We start from the raw sequence: 18,162 nt of genomic DNA on the forward strand, positions 1-18,162 counted from the left end.
TATCAACCTCAAATACAGATGGAGCTGGAGAGATTGTGCTTTACTGTTCAATTAACAACCAGCAATATATTTCATCAATGAAATAACATCAGCATATTTGGATTTAACACAGTTCTCATCATCTGAGTTTCAACAAGTTGTTGGACCATGAACCAAACTCTGCTTAATGCAGATATTACTGAAACAGTAAAAATACTAACTTACGAAAAAATGCATGTCTTTATTTTTACTTGCTTATAAAACTACATAATTCACAGCAAACCTTGTGGATGTGTTTATAATGATGCCTCATGCTACATCAGTGTTTCCCTGTTCATATAATGCATCACTGTGTCCTGACACTTTATTACATTTATTTTATTCTTGCTGATAAGAATATGAGCAGGTGGCTATGTGCACTGGTGAGGAAGGGCTGACGCTAGCAGGCTAACAGGAGCTAACTCCAAATGGGTCATTTTAAAATGTGTGTGTGTGTGGGGGGGACACACGTCCCACTCTGGGTAGCTACGCCTATGATAAATACAACTATTCATACTTTATTTAGAACACTTCTATTACATTTTAACTATGTAAGTATAAGTTTTAGAATTATTTTTAAATTAACAATATTAAAAATACCAACGCAGTTTGCTTTCAGTGTGTTACATTGATTATTAGTTTGGACCAAACTCTTGTTCTTCTACGTCTTTATTCTCAGGTAAACTTCCTTTTTTAACAATTTGGTTTGTTATTTCAGTTCCACATCATATCCAGCAGGTGGCGCAGCAGAGGACGTCTGTCGCCACCGGAAATACATTAAGACAAAGCGGAAGTAGAGAAAAATAACCTCGCTATTTTTCCGCTGAAAAGCAAATTGAGGGGGGCTTTCTGTAGACATCTCACTCATTGTCGCCGCAGTGTCTTCGAAACATGGACAGATAGTGTTTGGTTAACTGGGTAAGCTTGTGTTTTAACATGCAAATCTTCTATACAGCGTGTAAAAAAACTGCACCGCCAGATTAGCTGCTAATGTTAGCATATCCGGCTAACATCAAGCTTAGTGGCTGCTATTGTTTTTAGCACATTATGTTTGCAGACATGTTATGATTACATACTTGGTTGCGTTGTCTTTTGAATTTTCATATCTGTCTTGGCTGTTTATTGTGTTTGGTAACTCTGCTAATATTTTGAGACCTATAGCGTTAAATTACGTTTCTATGCGTTGAACAGCTTCATCCGTATTTTGTCTCTGTGATGCTAACTTGTAAATATCCTGATAAGTGTATCATTTCTGAAATCCTTACTTCAGATTTACAGTCGTAGTCCTTGTAAAGACAACTCGTCGGATCTGTGCCCCACTTGGACTGCCATCCCAGACTCCACCACCACAGTTTTGCCAGAGTATTTTACCTGTTGCCAGCAACATGGCTAACAGCACCACAACAGTAGTAAAGGGTCTTCCTCAAGGGCCTGCAGGCAGAAGTAGCCCAGAGGGATCCCAGGTCTGTTATTGTTTTCCCACCACCAAACATATGCACCCTGATGAGTTTTCATAACTAAGTGGATGAAATTATTTGCCATGTTTCCAGGTGCTGAGTAAAAAGAAGCTACAAGACTTGGTGAGAGAGATTGACCCAAATGAGCAGCTGGATGAGGATGTTGAAGAGGTTTGTGTGGTTAATTGTATTTTTAAAGAGTGCAGAGTATACATAGGCAACAATAGAAGTACATTCTTACTGCACGTTTGTATCTATGAAAGTCTGTTGTCTGAGAAGTGTCTTTCTTGCTGTTATTACATGGTGCTTTACTTTATTTTTCTCAAAATGCCTGTCTCTTCTCAGATGTTGCTACAGATTGCAGATGATTTTATAGAAAGTGTAGTGACAGCCGCCTGTCAGTTGGCACGCCATCGCAAATCTAACACCTTGGAGGTGAAAGATGTTCAGTTACATCTAGGTAAGCAGATGGTGGCTTTTGTTTTCTTACAGTCTTTTTATAGTAATGGTTTTTGTGTGTCTTAAGGTCAGACAAAATGTGTAGTTATAAACATTTGATAATTTTCCCTTTAAACTACATTTAAATAATGTTTAAATGCTGTTATGGTTTCTTATCAAACTACTTTTGAAGTTTTACTGCTTTTAAAATGACATTTGTTCTAAGTAAGCAGATCATATTCAGTCCTCAGTTTTGCACTTATCTCCTTAAATGAGCAACAACAGTAGCAGTCAGAAACTGTAGGGAAATGTAATGATGTTGTCAGATTAGTATGGCAGCCAAATTACTGCTAAAAACTGTTATCTATGCTTTTGCTGCTTTAAAATTTGTAAAGTGTGTGATTTATACATTTCTCAGAGCGCCAGTGGAACATGTGGATTCCAGGTTTTGGCTCAGATGAGATTCGGCCGTTCAAGAAGGCTTGCACAACAGAGGCTCACAAACAGGTGACTAGTAGTTGTAGTACTAGTAGTTGTATTAAAATATTCCAGTTATTTGTACAGACAGACTTCACCTTTCCACATTTCTATTGCATAGAACTGGGCTCTAATGTTTGTGTTTATTTTTGTTTCAGAGAATGGCACTGATCCGCAAGACAACCAAAAAGTAGCAAGACTCACTGATATGTCATACACACACTTTTTTTTTTCCTTTGTTTTTTGTCAATTTGTGTTTCACTAATGAAGAAAATAGATGGGTTTTGGTGGGGGGTATTCTTCTTTTTTGACATTAGATAGTGTTTTATTGTCACAATGCCCTAGGTTTTGAGTGTTTTGCCGGAATACTCGCACAACATCGGTGTGTATTCTGTTTTGTTGCCATTAAAGCTAAGCCCATGGCTCCATAGCATTTTTGTCAATAAACAATGAGTGAGATACATGTGTTGGATTGTGACCTTTGCTGTATTTGATAATCTTGAGCATTTGAATGTTACCTCCTCCTAAAAGGATCTAAAAGTCATGTTGACATTATTTACCCATCTAGTCATATAATACTCATGAGAAACGCTTTTTCACTGTTAGTATAGGCTGAAGACTAACCAGTTCCTGCTGCAAGGGGGAAATTGGTAATTATAGTAATTATTATTACAGTAATTATTTGCATTTGCTTTAGACATACTGCACTGTTACCACAGGATATTGATTTAATTCATTTTTTGTACTCTTGAGATCAAAATAATCATAAAATAAAATCTTGCCAGATAAGGAATTTTCAGTGTTGGATTAAAAATATTATTTTATTATTGTAAAATTACTTTCTGTAAATGTATAATAATCACTTATACTTGATAGAAGTACATATTTGAATGCGAATCCTTGTAACCAGGAAAGATGAATCAAGAGACGGGAGGCTAGTTCCATCACATATATGGCTTGAGGAATACTCGTCATGGTTTGGAGGTTGTTAGAGGTAAATGGTCATCAGTTCATTAACTCATAACCATGGATACACACTAGTGAACAGAAGTAGCTGTTAACAGCCTGTCATGTCTTTAAGCCAAATGATTATGTGTACAATTTGGTTGCAGAACACAGGAGACTGTTTATCTGCCAGATGGCCCTTAATTGCTATGGAAACCTCTAAAAACATTTAAAAAAAAAAAACTGACCAAAAGTCACCTGTGAGTTTTCATTTAATTAATCTCAACAATGGCACCTGAACACAACCACTTGCTGATAGAACCCTGTGCAATTATTGATATTACAACAAAGTCTTTTCTATACACCTGCTTGGTGCCCAAAATGATTAATTCACATAAAGGTCTACAGTGATGTTTATAATCTCAGCCGAGGGACCCCAGTACCTTACCAGCTGCCAAAGATACACAAAACAAGGAACCTGGACAAGAGTCCCAGATTAATGTCTTTAAATGGAAGAGTGGAGTGCAGAGGACCCCTCCCTCAATATGATTGGAGGCTTCAGAATAAATATACCTTTGTGTGGACATGAGCTGTGATTAGGTAGATGAAAGATTAATGTATTGAACTCTTAAAGACATAAAAACAACACACTCTTGAAAAAAAGAAACATTTTCTGTCCCCAGATGTATTTGTGATTCCTGGGCACCAGTTTGGGGGATCTATTTTCCAGTGAACAGCTCAGAAGGTACAAAAATCAATAAAAGAGAGGATGTCATATTTCATTGGATGTGGTTGTGACAGTCGCATCTTTAGCACCTTTTAAAACAATCAAGAGTGAACCATAAACTAATGAATGTCACCTTTACAACCACTGTGTCTACTGAACTGAGGTAAGGACCTCACCAGTCCATTTGTGTGATGCGCCATTGGCCTCGCTTATTACCACAAAGGAGAAACCAATAACTACAGTAATAGTAATAGTAAAGATTTTGCTATTAAAGTCTACAGCCTCACAAAGCTGCTACCAAGGCGGATTACTTTTAAAGAAGCTATACTAATGCTAATAGTGTCAACAGTGGCGCAGTGGTATAGCAGGGTTGTCTAGTAACTGGAAGGTTGGTGGTTCGATCCCAACTCCTCCCTAGTCATTGTTGTGTGTTCTTGGGCAAGACACTTCACCCTAGCCTGTGGCGCGCCTTGCTAGTCATTGTATGACACTGCTTGTGCAGCAGCCGTAACGAATTTCCCTCTGGGATTAATACAGTATCTAAAAAAAAAAAAAAAAAAAAAAAAAAAAAAAAAAAAAAAAAAAAAAAAAAAAAAATTATTCTGCAGGAGGTACTGGGAAGACAGAAAGCTTGACCTAATAGTGAAACATGACTATTCTTGGAAAATTCTAACAAAAATGACAACAAAGGTGCAAACATTCCTTTAAGTCTGTTTTTTTTCCTGAAAGTCTGATGTCACAGCAAAAATGCCCAAACCCCAAGCTTCCAGGTGGCCAGATTTAGTTTCTGCAGTAACATGAGTCCACAGGGTGGACCACAGCCAGCTCACAGTTTAACCACAGCATTTCTTTTTGTCCTCGGGGGCTGTGTTGGTCTGAGTCATGCCTGCTCTCTGTAACTGCAGTGCATGTGGAGCAGCGCACTTGACCCCATCCCAGCCCTGTTGGAGCTCAACCTCTCCACTCAGCAGACCCTGGTAGACCCTTCGAGTGAGGAGCTCGAATGACTCCTTCACATTATGGCCCGTCTTTGCCGAGGCCTCCACATAGGGCATCCCTAGCTGTCCGGCCAGCTTTTGGGCCTCTTCTCGGCTCACCACCCTCTCTCCATGTGTTTCTTGGTCGCTCTTTTGACCCACCAGGATGAACAGAACCTTGTGCGGCTGCACTCGCTCGCACACCTCAGCATGCCACTCCTTAATATGGTCAAAGGAGTCCCGGTTGGTCATGTCAAACACCAGCAGTCCTCCAACAGAGTTGCGGTAATAAGAACGGGTCACTGACCTGAGGAGAGAAGTGAGGCAAGTAAAAAAGAAAGCAAGGGAGAGGGAGGGTGTTTGATTTCCAATACACGAAGACCTGCCAAAAGCCATGCTGGAGAAGGCAGAGGTCAGACTTTGCAGCCAACTTTATTTTACTGTACCAGTGAGCACTGTGTGCATTAAGATAAGCAGATTGTCAAAGAATCTGTCTCTGTGTTAGAAACTGATAAGCACTGTGTTTTTCTCATCCTAATCATGAAACCATCAGCAGGCATGTAAAGCAGCAGTCCCCCATGACTCACTGAGTGTTTACACTGAAGGAGAGGCAACCAAAAACTTAGCCCCTTCATTAGTATACTTTTTACTGAAAACAAACCTTATGCAAGCTTTTGGCTGACTCATGGGATTATAGATACCATGCAGAGTGGAGGTAAATACAAACAGCTGTACTTTGCAATTTGCTACAGTTCATTCAACCGGATAACTGAAATAATGAATTTGAATGAGAAACACTTCCTCTGATGCTTTCATTACACACAGAGTATGGAAAATGATGCCTCTGCCTTTTTACACTTGGAGCATTGCATCACACTGCACGTCTGTGTACAGTCATGTGGGCAGGATGATGGGGTGAACACACACAGTCATACCTGACAGAAAGCAAACCCTGATGAGCTCTGATATAAAAGCAGTATCATGTAGATAGTGAATTTGTGGTCAGTGGAGGCCAGTTAAATATCCCGACAGCTTGTCTCTGTTCACCCTCACCTGAACCTCTCTTGTCCAGCTGTGTCCCAGAACTGCAGCTTGACCCGAACCCCTGGCTCCACCTCCAGGAAGTGAACGTAGAAGTCTACACCAACAGTCTGGTTGATGGACTCCAGGAACAAGTCCTCAGTGTAGCGCTTCAGCAGGGAAGACTTCCCCACAGTGGAGTCCCCCAGCATGATGATCCTGAACTGGTACTGCCACAAAGTCAGGTCCATTGCTGCCGGTGAGGAGAAAAGAGATTATGAAAGTGAAGGTTGCTTGTGGGGAACGCAGGTGAACAGAAGCTCAGGGAATGTGAAACAAGAGATTTAATGATAAGGAAAGATTAATGTAGAAAAACAGCATAACAGTATCATTAGGGTTCAGAGACAAGGATAGAATGTGCATGAGACAAGCCCAAAATCCCACACCAGGTGATTCCTTACCTCTGCAGCTCCAAATGTTAAGCAACAACCAAGCAGCCACTCCTTAGTAATCTCACTATCAGTGGTAAGTCTGTGTTCTCAGTCATCCCAAACTCCTGTGCATTTTATGACGACAGCACCAGTCACCTAGTCTCACGCTGGCTCACATCATCGTTTAACACAGAAATGTGAATAAAATATATGGCCCACAGAGTCGATCCCAGTTCCACAGTTCTCATCTGAGCTGCTGGTCTTCACTGCTACTGTAAGCATGTGCATGGGTGCAACTGTGCAGGGGTGTGGACTTACAAAGTTTGCCTGTTGATACTTGACGAAAGGAGGGGCAAGAGCACAGCGACACAGGGAGGGCTGGGAAGGGGGGGGCATATGAGGAAGTAGTGGTTGTATTTAATAATATTTGGGGGGAAACTATGATATTTCCTGCTCTCCTCAACTCATACTTGTCATCATTAACTGACAGAACATGAGGGTGAGTTTTGACAACTATCTGTCCACATGATAGTTTTAATCCATCTATGATCCTGTCTGTGCAGTGAACACTACCACCTAAAACAGGAAGTTTCTAACAATGGAGCTTTAATTCCCCTGGGAAAACCTCTACACGGGTGTGTATTTACATTTTAGTCTAGTGATGACATAAGGCCTATTTTCATATCAAGTATTGGTGGTAGGTGTTAGAGGCAAAGCTGCAGTCCAAATATATACATTAATAATGCTTTTTAAGATTAACATCACAATATGTAGTGTCCTGTCTGTGTGTGTGTGTGTGTGTGTGTGGAGTGGGGGAAAGGGGGTATTTGTATATGTAGTTATTACTACTGCCTCTGGGTGGAACTTGTGCTCCAAAGGTATTCTACAAGTAGAGATAATTTATTTCATGACAAATTTAAATGTATTTATTCAAAATACACCCACACACTGAAGCATGCATGCAAACATTATAAATATAAAAATATGGCATTTTCATACATTTGGTTCGGCAACAGAAAAACAAGGACAGCTAATACTCTACTACTGCTGACTCTAAGGTCGCTTGCAAATGGCTGGAGTGTCAGATAACATGCGCATCAGCAGAGTTCATTAAAGGAAGTTCTGGGTAAGATATGGAGTCAAACACACATTATGTTCAATCTACTGTTGCTCTGGTTAAACAAAACTGTTTTACCAGAACCAGTGACAAATAAAAACAAATTTGTAACACTCCAAAGTGCACCGATCTGCATATTGCCATTTTTATGCAGACATTAAAACCCATTCTCCAGCGAGAATCTTTGCATGTGCAGTTTTATCTTAAGAATCTTAAGAAAAAAATAATAATGAAGCTAAAAGATGATACGCAAGACAAAACAGTATTTCAGAGATAATAATAATATGTCCCATTGCTATGACAACAAGGCAAATTGTGGATAACAAGAGTCACTAACATCTGTATGACATGTTTCCTATCATTGTTTCATGTAGGGAATGCCACAGAAGTCTGACTCTCGCCTTGCCCCCTTGTGTCACAGTTGCCATGAGTCCTGCAAATCTTTTCCCATTTTGAAACTGCCTAGTGTATAATGTCAGGCTGATGTTTTCCCACTTACCCATGACCCACCCTTGACAAAATCAAAATTATACTCAGAGTAAAAATTTACATTTTGTACCGACCGGTATAAAAACAGTTCCATACATTTTCTGCCTTTGTAGCGTCCGTTATTTGGTCTGTCTGACCAGGATCTAAAAAGAGGGGAACTTAAGCTCAGAGATGTCCACGTCAGGAGAGCTGCTGCCACTGCGGTCGCTGTAAGTGTCCCTGAAAGGAATGCAGACATGGAAATGAGCAACTGTAATACTTATGAGTAGAATTCTCTGTAAAGGTTAATTGTAGCTGGTCATTATAGCAAATATCGCAACTTCATCAACCAGAAGAAGTTAATTTGACATAATGAGCAGATTTGGATAGATAGAAGATACTAAACATTACTGAATGCAGAACTACAGACAAAATCATTTTACATAATCACAATTGGAAATTTCCAGACTTCTTTTCAAACTGAATTTATCCTTGTTTGCTTTTTAACTTTTGGATGGCAGCTCATTGTTGTAAGTTTTACCGTGGAGAAAGGCGACAGCCCTTGGTCAGGTAGCCCTGGAGTTTTCCTGCAGCAGCCAGCAGGAGACCAAAGTATGGAGGAGAAGGTTTGATGGGTCTGGAGGTGAACTCGGGATGGTACTGCACTCCAACAAAGTAACAATGGTCTGAAACAAAAAAAGGGCAGATCAGTACAAACACTTTGACTTTCACTACAGCAGACTTCATTTGCCAGGATACATGTTGCTATAACACATCTGAGAAATATTTACTATTATTATTAATATCAATGCTAATGCTAATAATAATAATGATACGAAGAGAAACTGCTCAAGTATCCAGCTTTCCACTCACCTTCCAATTCTATGATCTCCATTCTCTCTCCTTCTATATCCTGACCAACAAACTGCAGGCCCTTTTTCTCAAAGTGGTGCTTCAGCTCTGGATTGACCTAAAATGAAATGGCATTTAACAATGACATGAATAATCCACAACAGTTTTTAGCAGAGGAGAATACTGTAATACTCTAATACTTGGTTTAGTCTCTACCTCAAATCTGTGCCTGTGTCGCTCTTCAATATATTCCATGTTTCCATACAGTTTCCCTGCAACAATGACTGATCAGTTACCAAAAACACAATAGTTTGGAAGAAGAATAAATCGAGCATTTGTTTCGGGACGATACGCACTAAGAACACTGGTGCTTGATTTGAAAATGGTGCGTCTCCTTCCCAGCCTCATTGTTCCTCCCATCTGCCCCGGGTTGTGCTCTGGCATGTCAATCACCTGCCGAGATCAAACATGGTGTTTAAACCATTCTGCTGATGTATTGTTATATAAGCAGGGTGGGAAAAACAAACAAACACAAAACAACCTACCACAGGGTGTTTGGATTCTGGATCAAATTCAGTGGAGTTGGCATCTGAGAAAGATAAGTGGAAGTGAAATAATCTCCATTCACCTGCAGGTCTAAGCTTCCCCCATCATCATCAAGTAGAAACCATAAGAAATTAATGTGTCTCAGACACATTGTGTCTGCACAATAACTCACCTTCCCATCCCAGAACATCACGGGCGAACTCACACACTGCCAGCTGCATACCCAAACATACCCCTGCACAAAACAAGAACAGCAGGATTCTTACATAATCAGAGCTATTGTAGAAAGTCTTAAATAAAGACTGAACAAGATCTGTACAATGCAAACCACTTTCATGACTAACTACTAGATTTGCATATGATTATACATTGTCCACAACAAACATTCGGCTCTCCCTGGACTTTATTACAACACTGAATGTTGTGAGTGGATGCAATTAAGCATTGTTTTGATCAGCACAAAACAATGCTTTAATGTCAAAGGGAGAAAAATGGTTCCAAATTAGGTACAAATATGAAACACAAAGCAGCTGATTACAGAACTATGTTTTTTCATGTGTCATGCAGCCATGTGTGGAAAACATTTTGGCATCTATGATGGAGTGGATGTGTATTAACTTTGGAAAAAATATACCTGAGCAGCCATTAAGTGGATGCTTCGCTCTGTGCTTAGACAATGCTTTCACACACATTGTATCTACGTATTTGTTCTAAATGTAGGTTTTGCTATCACTTTCAATTTTGTGCCAAGCTATCAAAAATTAACTACATGCATTGTAATCTAACCCAGTTACAGTGACAAGATACAAGGCAGCAAAACCTTGAGACACTGCAGTTAGTCACATGTTATTAACTTTACGGTGGTAGAAAAATACAAGGCTAGATACCATAAAACAGAAGGTTTATGTATAATTCTCATCAGATATGCTGATAGCAACAAATCTGATGATACACATGATACAACAGCGCACAGTAATCATGATATAACAAATCTACATGACTTACCAAGGAAAGGCTTGTTCTGTTTTCTTGCCCAGTTAATAGCCAGCATCTTACCCTCGGTCCCTCTTACACCAAAACCTCCCGGTACCAACACCCCACTGTGGAAAGGACAAAAAAAATAGTCCGTCAGTCCTTGCAGAAAAAAATGCTACCAGCTGACCGTCCCTTTGCATGGACAACCAAACCTTACTACAGAACATTCAAACATTATACATGCTCTCAGTGTAACATTTTACTGCCATCCTGTGGCATTAACAATAACACTAACAGCAGAGTTTAAACCTTAGTACTGACAGCTACTAATGTTGAAGAGCATCCAAGCCTACTGGCATGCATTTTATGCCAGTTTTGTCTACTCACTGAGAACTGCAGAGTTTCTGCCAGGCCTCATGATATTTTACTGGCTCATCTTGCAGAGTGGCAGGCTCCAAGTCGGCAGAGTCTATGTACTGCAAAACAACCAAAGATGTCAGCTGGAGAGAGATCACTCAGCATTGTCCAACGGCTGCACTGCCGTGTAAACACAGGCATACGTGAGGCATTATGCTGCTTCAACAAGCGTTCTGTAATAGCCGGCTAAAAATAAACTGTCAAATACGATGCCAAGTCATTATGCTAAACACAAAAGTGTTAGATATCTCTGTACCTTGACCTCTAGTTTGTGATTAATGGCTAGGGCCGAGTGCTCTAGGGATTTAATCACAGACGTGTAGGAGTCTGACAACTTTGTGTATTTCCCCACCAGGGCTATGGAAACATGCTCCAAGAGACGGTCAGATCTGAAAAAAGAGGGTGATGATTTACAATTCCCATAAGAGTAGAAAAAGGAACATTATGACAACATTAAAACAGCTAAGGCAAACTCCCTCACCTGTCAGCCATCTCCTTCCACTTTGTAAGCATTTTTCTAGGCCTCGTCTCAATGGGTAGGTTCAGCCGAGTGCGGAAGTAGTTCACAACACCCTGCTCCTCCAGCAGCAAGGGCACTCTATAAATTGATGAGACATCTTGGACACAGATCACCTGGGAAGAGACAGAAAAACATACTGTCTCGGTGTAGTCTCAGCATTACACCTGGTTTTGTCCTTGCTATGCTTTTGTATTATCAGACACAGGAATACAATGCCACAACTGCACATGCACTGCAGGCTGTGATGACCTGAACTGAACTCCTGCTTCACCTGTGTGGGCTCCACGTGGCAAAACATGGAGATCTTCTCCTTCACAGACATTTCTAAGGGCGTTGCACAGCGGCACATAATCTGACAAAGAAACCTATGTTAGTTCAAATGAACAAAATAAAACCAGGACACGGGGTAGTGAGGTTGAAGACATAGTGTGTCAGATTGATTATCTACATCACCAGTTTGTATATGTGGTGCAGGAGGGAGATCTCATAACCAGCTTTAATCACTCACCAAATCTGGAGACAAGCCCAGCCCTCTGAGCTCTCGGACACTGTTCTGGGTGGGTTTGGTTTTCTGTTCTCCTGTGGTGTTGGGCTGAGGATAAAGGGTAAACTGAAGTATAACTGAAGCAAAAATATCTGGAAAATAAATGATGAATTCCCTACACTCTCAAAAAAAATGAAAGAAAACGTTTAAAAAAAATCTAATATGAAAAATGAGAAATGATACTGTGGATTATTATTGGAAAATAATCACTTTTCCAATAAAACCTGGTGATGAATACTTGTCATTTATGTTCATTAATAAACCATACCTGTGGTACCAAGCTGACATGGATGTTGCAGAAGTTCTCCTTCTTCACCTTGAATTGAAACTGTCTGAAGGCCTCAATAAAAGGCATGCTCTCAATGTCCCCAACTGTGCCTCCTAGCTGTTGACACAAAACATCAGCTTAGACCACAAAACTTCAGGCATGAACACACAGGTTGGTTCACAGACTTGGCAAGAACAGCATGTTGTCAGAGCTGGTTTTAAGTATGCCAAATGAAGAGAACTGTTAGAGGCTGATTAACAGCTTTACTTGTTTTATGAGGGTCCAATACTTTACAACTGTAAAGCGAATAAATTATAACACAATTTTTTTTTAACTAAAAGTGTACGATATGCTTTCTTTTTTCTGGATACCAACACTCAGAATTGCCTTTCAGTGGTAATAATGTAATAATCCTGCTAAGAAGACCCTCTCTATGCCACCATCCTTATTTATAGACAAACAGAAATCGGAAACTCACATAGATTGTGCTATATTGCTGCTTAAAAATCACTCTTTGAATGAAATCTTTGCCCATTTACACAAAATGAACTAAACCAGTGTAATACTGCTTCATTGTGTACGGTACTCCCAAAGGACATTTCTTGCATCGCTCAATCAGATGTGCGCCTTGTGTTACTTATCAATAGTGGTGTCCTTTCGGTGCTGTGAGTTCCACACATTCCCAGCTGTTCTACCTCTGCAACCTTGACACTGAATTGCAAGGCACTGCAAAGGCACAACAGTCCCACACTGAATGGGCTATGTGAACGGGGATAGCGATATGTTGTTGTGCTAGTGTTCTGTGCATGTTCCACCCTGCTTGTTCACCTTTCCCACAGCTGTCAATTCATTGCTGTGACTTCCTTTGCTGCTAGCTCATAGGTGCAGTAATAAAATGCCCTACAGTCTCTGTACATTACACATGAAATGGTCCCCCTTGAACAAATAGTGTGAAAAATAGCTTAGTAAAGAGAAGAGTTTTACAGCCTCAACAAATCCATTTTTAATATCCCTTGATTTTTCAGTTTTTCAACATTATGTGCTTCACTGACACAACCATTCGTGCAGGTTCAGTAATCTCTCACTCCTCTTGCTCAGTGCTGCCAATACGTTCGATTGCTCGGGGCAAAAACCACTCCCATTTCTTTAACTGTTGAAAACAACATCCTAGTCACAGCCTAGTTCTCCATGGGAGTATAACTGTGATGACTTGGCACCACTCACAAGTACATCAAAGGTTATCTTGGCCAACAACATGAAGCCCTAAATGCTGCAAACTACTTACCTCTATAACACAAACTTGAGGCTCCACACCATCATCATCAACAGAAATCTTAGCTTGCTTCATTACCCACTCCTGGATGGCATCTGTGATGTGGGGTACCACTGAGAAACACACACACACACACACACACACACACCTCAGTAACACAAAGCTATTTGACTACTTTAATGTACACAAACTGTGTGATATAAGCTGCATCCTGTCTTCTGGCATTCCTAACCTTGTACAGTCTTGCCAAGGTAGTCTCCCCTCCTCTCCTTATTGATTACTGACTGGTAGATCTTTCCAGTGGTGAGGTTGTTGTCTTTGGTGAGACGAATGTCCAGGAAACGTTCATAGTTCCCCAAATCTAGATCCACCTCCCCACCGTCATCAAGAACAAACACTTCACCTGGAAAGCAAAGACATTGTACCAATTTATCATTCTGTCAGTACTGTACTGTGTGCAAACATTAGGATATCTTGTCAAATATAAACAGAGGAACACTCACATAATTAAAAAGACATTGCTGAATGCAGTAAATGATACTCACCGTGTTCATATGGAGAAAAGGTGCCTGCATCAATATTGATATATGGGTCAATTTTGATAGCTGTCACATGAAGGCCGCAAGACTTGAGGATTGTTCCAACGCTGCTGGCAATGATGCCTTTACCAATGCCGGATATAACACCGCCCGTAACCAGGATGTACTTCATAATGGGACGTAAGGACTAGGAACAAGGACACAACAAGAAATCAGCAACAAGAGTACTTCAGATCATGTGTCATGCTCAACCTGCCCAACCACATGTGAGGTGCAGGGCTGAGCTAATGCAGCCATGATGAGCTCATGTGCATGTGTTCCATTTCTGTATTAATCATAGGTGAAAACATGTCTGTATTGGCGGCATTATTATTACTATTATTATTATTATCATTACACTGCACAGATGACAGATCATATTCTTGTTGAAACTTAAAGGAGCATTTGGTTATAAAGTAAGTATAAAGACAGAGAGTATATTGCATGGTGACAATAATGGAGTAAAATGTTTACAACTAGTATAACAGGAACTACGGTGGTGATCGGCATCAAATGAAAAGGCGGGAAAACACAGCGCGCCACAATAATGTAAAACAGAAACCTCCTCTGAGCCGTTGGAGTTATTTCCGCTCTCATGCAAGCTAAATTATGTACAAGTCTGCCAAATGTATAACTGTTCACAGCTGTAGGAACACAGGGAGGTCTGACCACGCTTGGCTAAACTAAAGTCCCCGTTCACACTGGAGAAAGTCAATCCAGCTAGAGCAGGATTGTATCTGGATAGCCTTTAAAATGGATACTTTCAGATCTATCTATTTCAGACCTATTTTCAAATCAGTCTATCACCCAACGTTAGCTGAGCCAGACTTTAATAACAACACAGAGACAAAACGTGTCACATTAAACACACCTGCGATAAAGGCAGCGAGGCGGTGTTGAATGATTAAGAGACGAAAACAAACAACCACATTAGCAGCGAGCTTGCATATAAACTGACTTTCTAGCCCACAACAGTGCGACATTACAAAACAAGCTTACCAAACGACTACAGAGAAACCGAGGTTGAAGAGCGACACAGTTGTTGTCCTGTTTTCAGACAGTCCTGTCCTGTAACAAGCACGTGTTGGAGAACCCGCCTGAGCCACTTCAGAAGGTACAGCCTGTTTCCTTCCGCTTCATGCTGTCGGGTAAACTCTGCCCTCATCGCTGCTTCACAGGGAGCGTTCAGCCCACTGCGCCCACATAATCCACCAATGAGGAGGCGGAACTGAGGGTTAAGCGTCCCTGAGAGGCTGTACATCGGGCGAAGTTTTTTATATTTTACATGTCATACATTGGCATGTGTCAAGGTTAATTAAATGATTCTTGTTATCATTGAGTTTTAAAACAAAGACTTTAGGCTTATTTATAATAACTATTAACAGTTAATTATGCTATCCTCTCTTTGTTTTGCATAATCAGTTTGCATATTTTTCATGAATGATAATAAAGTTAAGATCACTATCAAGCATCACTACATGCTTCTAGTGATTAAAAACACATCCTAATAATGACGTCAAAATATCTTATATGTTTTCAAACATCTTGTTCAGCTTATGTTGTTTCTCGGCTATTTCACCACTAGATGGCGCATGTGTTCCATGTTATTATTCAGCCTGTGGCCAAGATAAATGAGCTTTTAACATGGCCAGCATTATTCACAAATGATGATCTTGTCGACTTTATGGAGGAAAATAAGCCATCAGATGTACTAAAACAGGGATTAGTACTGGTGAAGGCAAATATATTCAGGCTAGGTCAGTGATGCACTGCAACATAGAGTAATAGTCTCCTTAAAAGCCAATTTACACTGTAACACTGCAGCTGTGATATGAAAGTTTTCCTTCATGTATCCACTGTCGTGCTGCTCCAGTTTTGCTATGGGTAATGACTGTGGTGATTCTAATTCATTTCTGTCCATGATCTTGATCTAATTAAAGACCTCATCCCTGCCACCTCATTTTCATAAGCTGTTCCCTTCAATTACATCTGACAAGTGAGCACAGACTCACATTAACCTCCTGCATGAAAAGCTACTGTGCTCCCTTCATCTCTGTGCAGTCTTAAAATACCTTTGAAAGACAGGGCTATTCAGGAGCAATTCCACCTCTTTGAATAAACCTGTTTGGAAAAACACATAGGGATGTCAGTGCACCAATCACACCCACAGTTTGTTGCCTTTATCTCAGAGAATTCATGGCAGCTTTTTGCATGTTTTGCCACGTCTTGTAGTCTTATGTCTGACAGTGGCCAACGCCAGCTGTGACGGCTTATCCATGATTGTCTACAAAGCTTAAAGAGCGTGTTTGTGCATTGATCTGAATACTGAACTAATCAAAACTGCTTGACTTTGCTATCATTAAAACCGTCATATGGCACTCCAGGCTTGGGGATTCTAAATCACAACAGTCCTGCCTGGCCTGGAGCTCCTTCCTGTCCCTGAACCACTGCTCAACTTTGAACTGGAACAAACGATGGGAGATCAGTTACAAACCTACAGGAGTGCCAGAAGGACTAAAAGACTTTTTTTTTTAAATATGGCAGCACAGGCAGATGTTTGGCTGTATTGGTCCTGGTGGTCTAAACTCCCCTTGTAGTCCCAGTTCAAGAAAACTCTACAAGTCCAGACGCCTTGCTAGAGCAACTGCTACACCCATTGATAGTGCAGGATATTGTATGTTAAGTAGGATAAAGAGAAATTAGGTGTAGCTAAAGTATAAAACAAAAACTTTGTAAGCACTGTTACAGTATGACTCAAATTACACCTAATGTTACAGTTAATGTATTGTGTTTGCAGAGTAACTGAAAATATCCATAAGTCCTTCCTGGGACATTACTCTATAATGTTGGCTGGTATATGAGTTTTATATTTTTTGTTTTTATTTTTATTGTGATAAATCTCTATCAACTGTGTGTGATGTGTAAAAAACGAGGGAAATGTTTTACTTTAAAGTTCTAACCCTTTTTATGTGTACATAGTCTAAACAAATTAGATCTTTTAAGCTTTTTATTATTTTAACTATTGAGTTGAAGACTCAATTTCATTTCCCAAAATGTGGACTTAGTCCTTTAAACATGTGTCTAAAAAATTTCCAAACACATATTTTCTCAGTTGGTCAGGAAATGAAGAATATATTCAGTGTATTCATCTTCCAACCCTTCTAAATGTTATTAGATCTGTTCTCCTAAATTCTAATGAAAACATTCAAATAAGTTCTCTGTTTCCACTGCTTCAGAATTAAACAGCTGACTAATGTTTCCCAGAGCTATTTGTAGCAGAAGTGTTATTGGACAACTCAATAAAAAAATGTGCCTTAACTAATTATTTTGTTTTGCCAATATTTCCTGAACATAAAATATTTATTAAATAAACCCATTCATTACTTGTAATGTGGCAGTGTACAAACAAAATAAGCTGTCCAAACAGCCAAGAGCAGGATAAAAACATTCCACCAAAGTCAAACATAAGTTTGTGTTGGCCATGTTCCCTTCCACTCCGCCCAAGGAAGCAAGATAGCACTAAGGTCAGATGTCAACAGGCAGCTTCTCTGTCCCAGACCTCCAGTGAGATAGAGATGTAACTCCCAGCTCAAATAGACGCACAGAAACAGTAGCCCACCCCCCACCTCACCCCATACACATTATTTATGAATGGGAGCGGCCCCTTGTCCTTGTCTTCTTGTAGTTTTGGAATGTGTAAGATCGATTTAAGACAGGATCACAGATGGCTCTTGAGGCACAATGCAGCAGGTTACACATCCACTCGCTCAGAGGAAAAGTGAGCTCTTGGGCAATTAGTGTCATTATGGCTGCTCATGTGCTTGGTGGTCTGATAAACAGTGGCTGCGGTGACATAGGGTTAGGCATGTGGGAACCATGGATAATGATGTTCAGTGCAGCAGTGTGAAAACACACTCAACAGCTTTAACCAGGTACTAGACATGTCTTTGTGATTGTAATTCATTAAAGCCTTTTTTTCAGGGGTGTTAACCGTTTGTTTTAGGGTTATTTAAATAAGAAGCAGAAGCATTACTAATGATTCATTTACTATCACATAACAAAAAAAAACAACTCATTAACTGAACAGGAACAGGTTTAAAATCTAAAATAATTA

General features: G+C 40.1%; 3 protein-coding genes across 3 annotated transcripts; 1 reads left to right on the top strand and 2 right to left on the bottom strand.

Annotated features, from left to right (window-relative positions):
• The first annotated feature begins 774 nt into the window (after positions 1–774).
• taf12 (TAF12 RNA polymerase II, TATA box binding protein (TBP)-associated factor) lies at positions 775–2,851 on the top strand. The gene is made up of 6 exons (XM_028425588.1): positions 775–936; positions 1,289–1,481; positions 1,569–1,646; positions 1,821–1,935; positions 2,332–2,420; positions 2,549–2,851. Exons 2-6 carry the CDS (start codon positions 1,404–1,406, stop codon positions 2,582–2,584), a joined length of 396 nt encoding a protein of 131 aa, XP_028281389.1. The 5' UTR covers positions 775–936; positions 1,289–1,403; the 3' UTR covers positions 2,585–2,851.
• A 1,814-nt stretch (positions 2,852–4,665) lies between these two features.
• rab42b (RAB42, member RAS oncogene family) lies at positions 4,666–7,247 on the bottom strand. Its single transcript, XM_028425128.1, has 3 exons — positions 6,521–7,247; positions 6,093–6,312; positions 4,666–5,346 (listed from the first exon to the last, which is right to left on the bottom strand). Exons 2-3 carry the CDS (start codon positions 6,308–6,310, stop codon positions 4,896–4,898), a joined length of 669 nt encoding a protein of 222 aa, XP_028280929.1. The 5' UTR covers positions 6,311–6,312; positions 6,521–7,247; the 3' UTR covers positions 4,666–4,895.
• A 146-nt stretch (positions 7,248–7,393) lies between these two features.
• LOC114448275 (CTP synthase 1-like) lies at positions 7,394–15,182 on the bottom strand. Its single transcript, XM_028425127.1, has 18 exons — positions 15,048–15,182; positions 14,016–14,196; positions 13,703–13,873; positions 13,483–13,583; positions 12,198–12,314; positions 11,894–11,977; positions 11,657–11,737; positions 11,347–11,498; positions 11,122–11,254; positions 10,836–10,924; positions 10,479–10,573; positions 9,646–9,708; positions 9,473–9,516; positions 9,284–9,380; positions 9,144–9,199; positions 8,949–9,045; positions 8,617–8,761; positions 7,394–8,315 (listed from the first exon to the last, which is right to left on the bottom strand). The coding sequence occupies exons 2-18, from the start codon at positions 14,179–14,181 to the stop codon at positions 8,240–8,242; spliced, it is 1,767 nt and encodes a 588-aa protein (XP_028280928.1). The 5' UTR covers positions 14,182–14,196; positions 15,048–15,182; the 3' UTR covers positions 7,394–8,239.
• Between the last annotated feature and the right edge of the window lie 2,980 nt (positions 15,183–18,162).

This window comes from Parambassis ranga, chromosome 16, assembly GCF_900634625.1.
Source record: "Parambassis ranga chromosome 16, fParRan2.1, whole genome shotgun sequence".
In the NCBI taxonomy this organism is placed as follows: domain Eukaryota; kingdom Metazoa; phylum Chordata; class Actinopteri; family Ambassidae; genus Parambassis; species Parambassis ranga.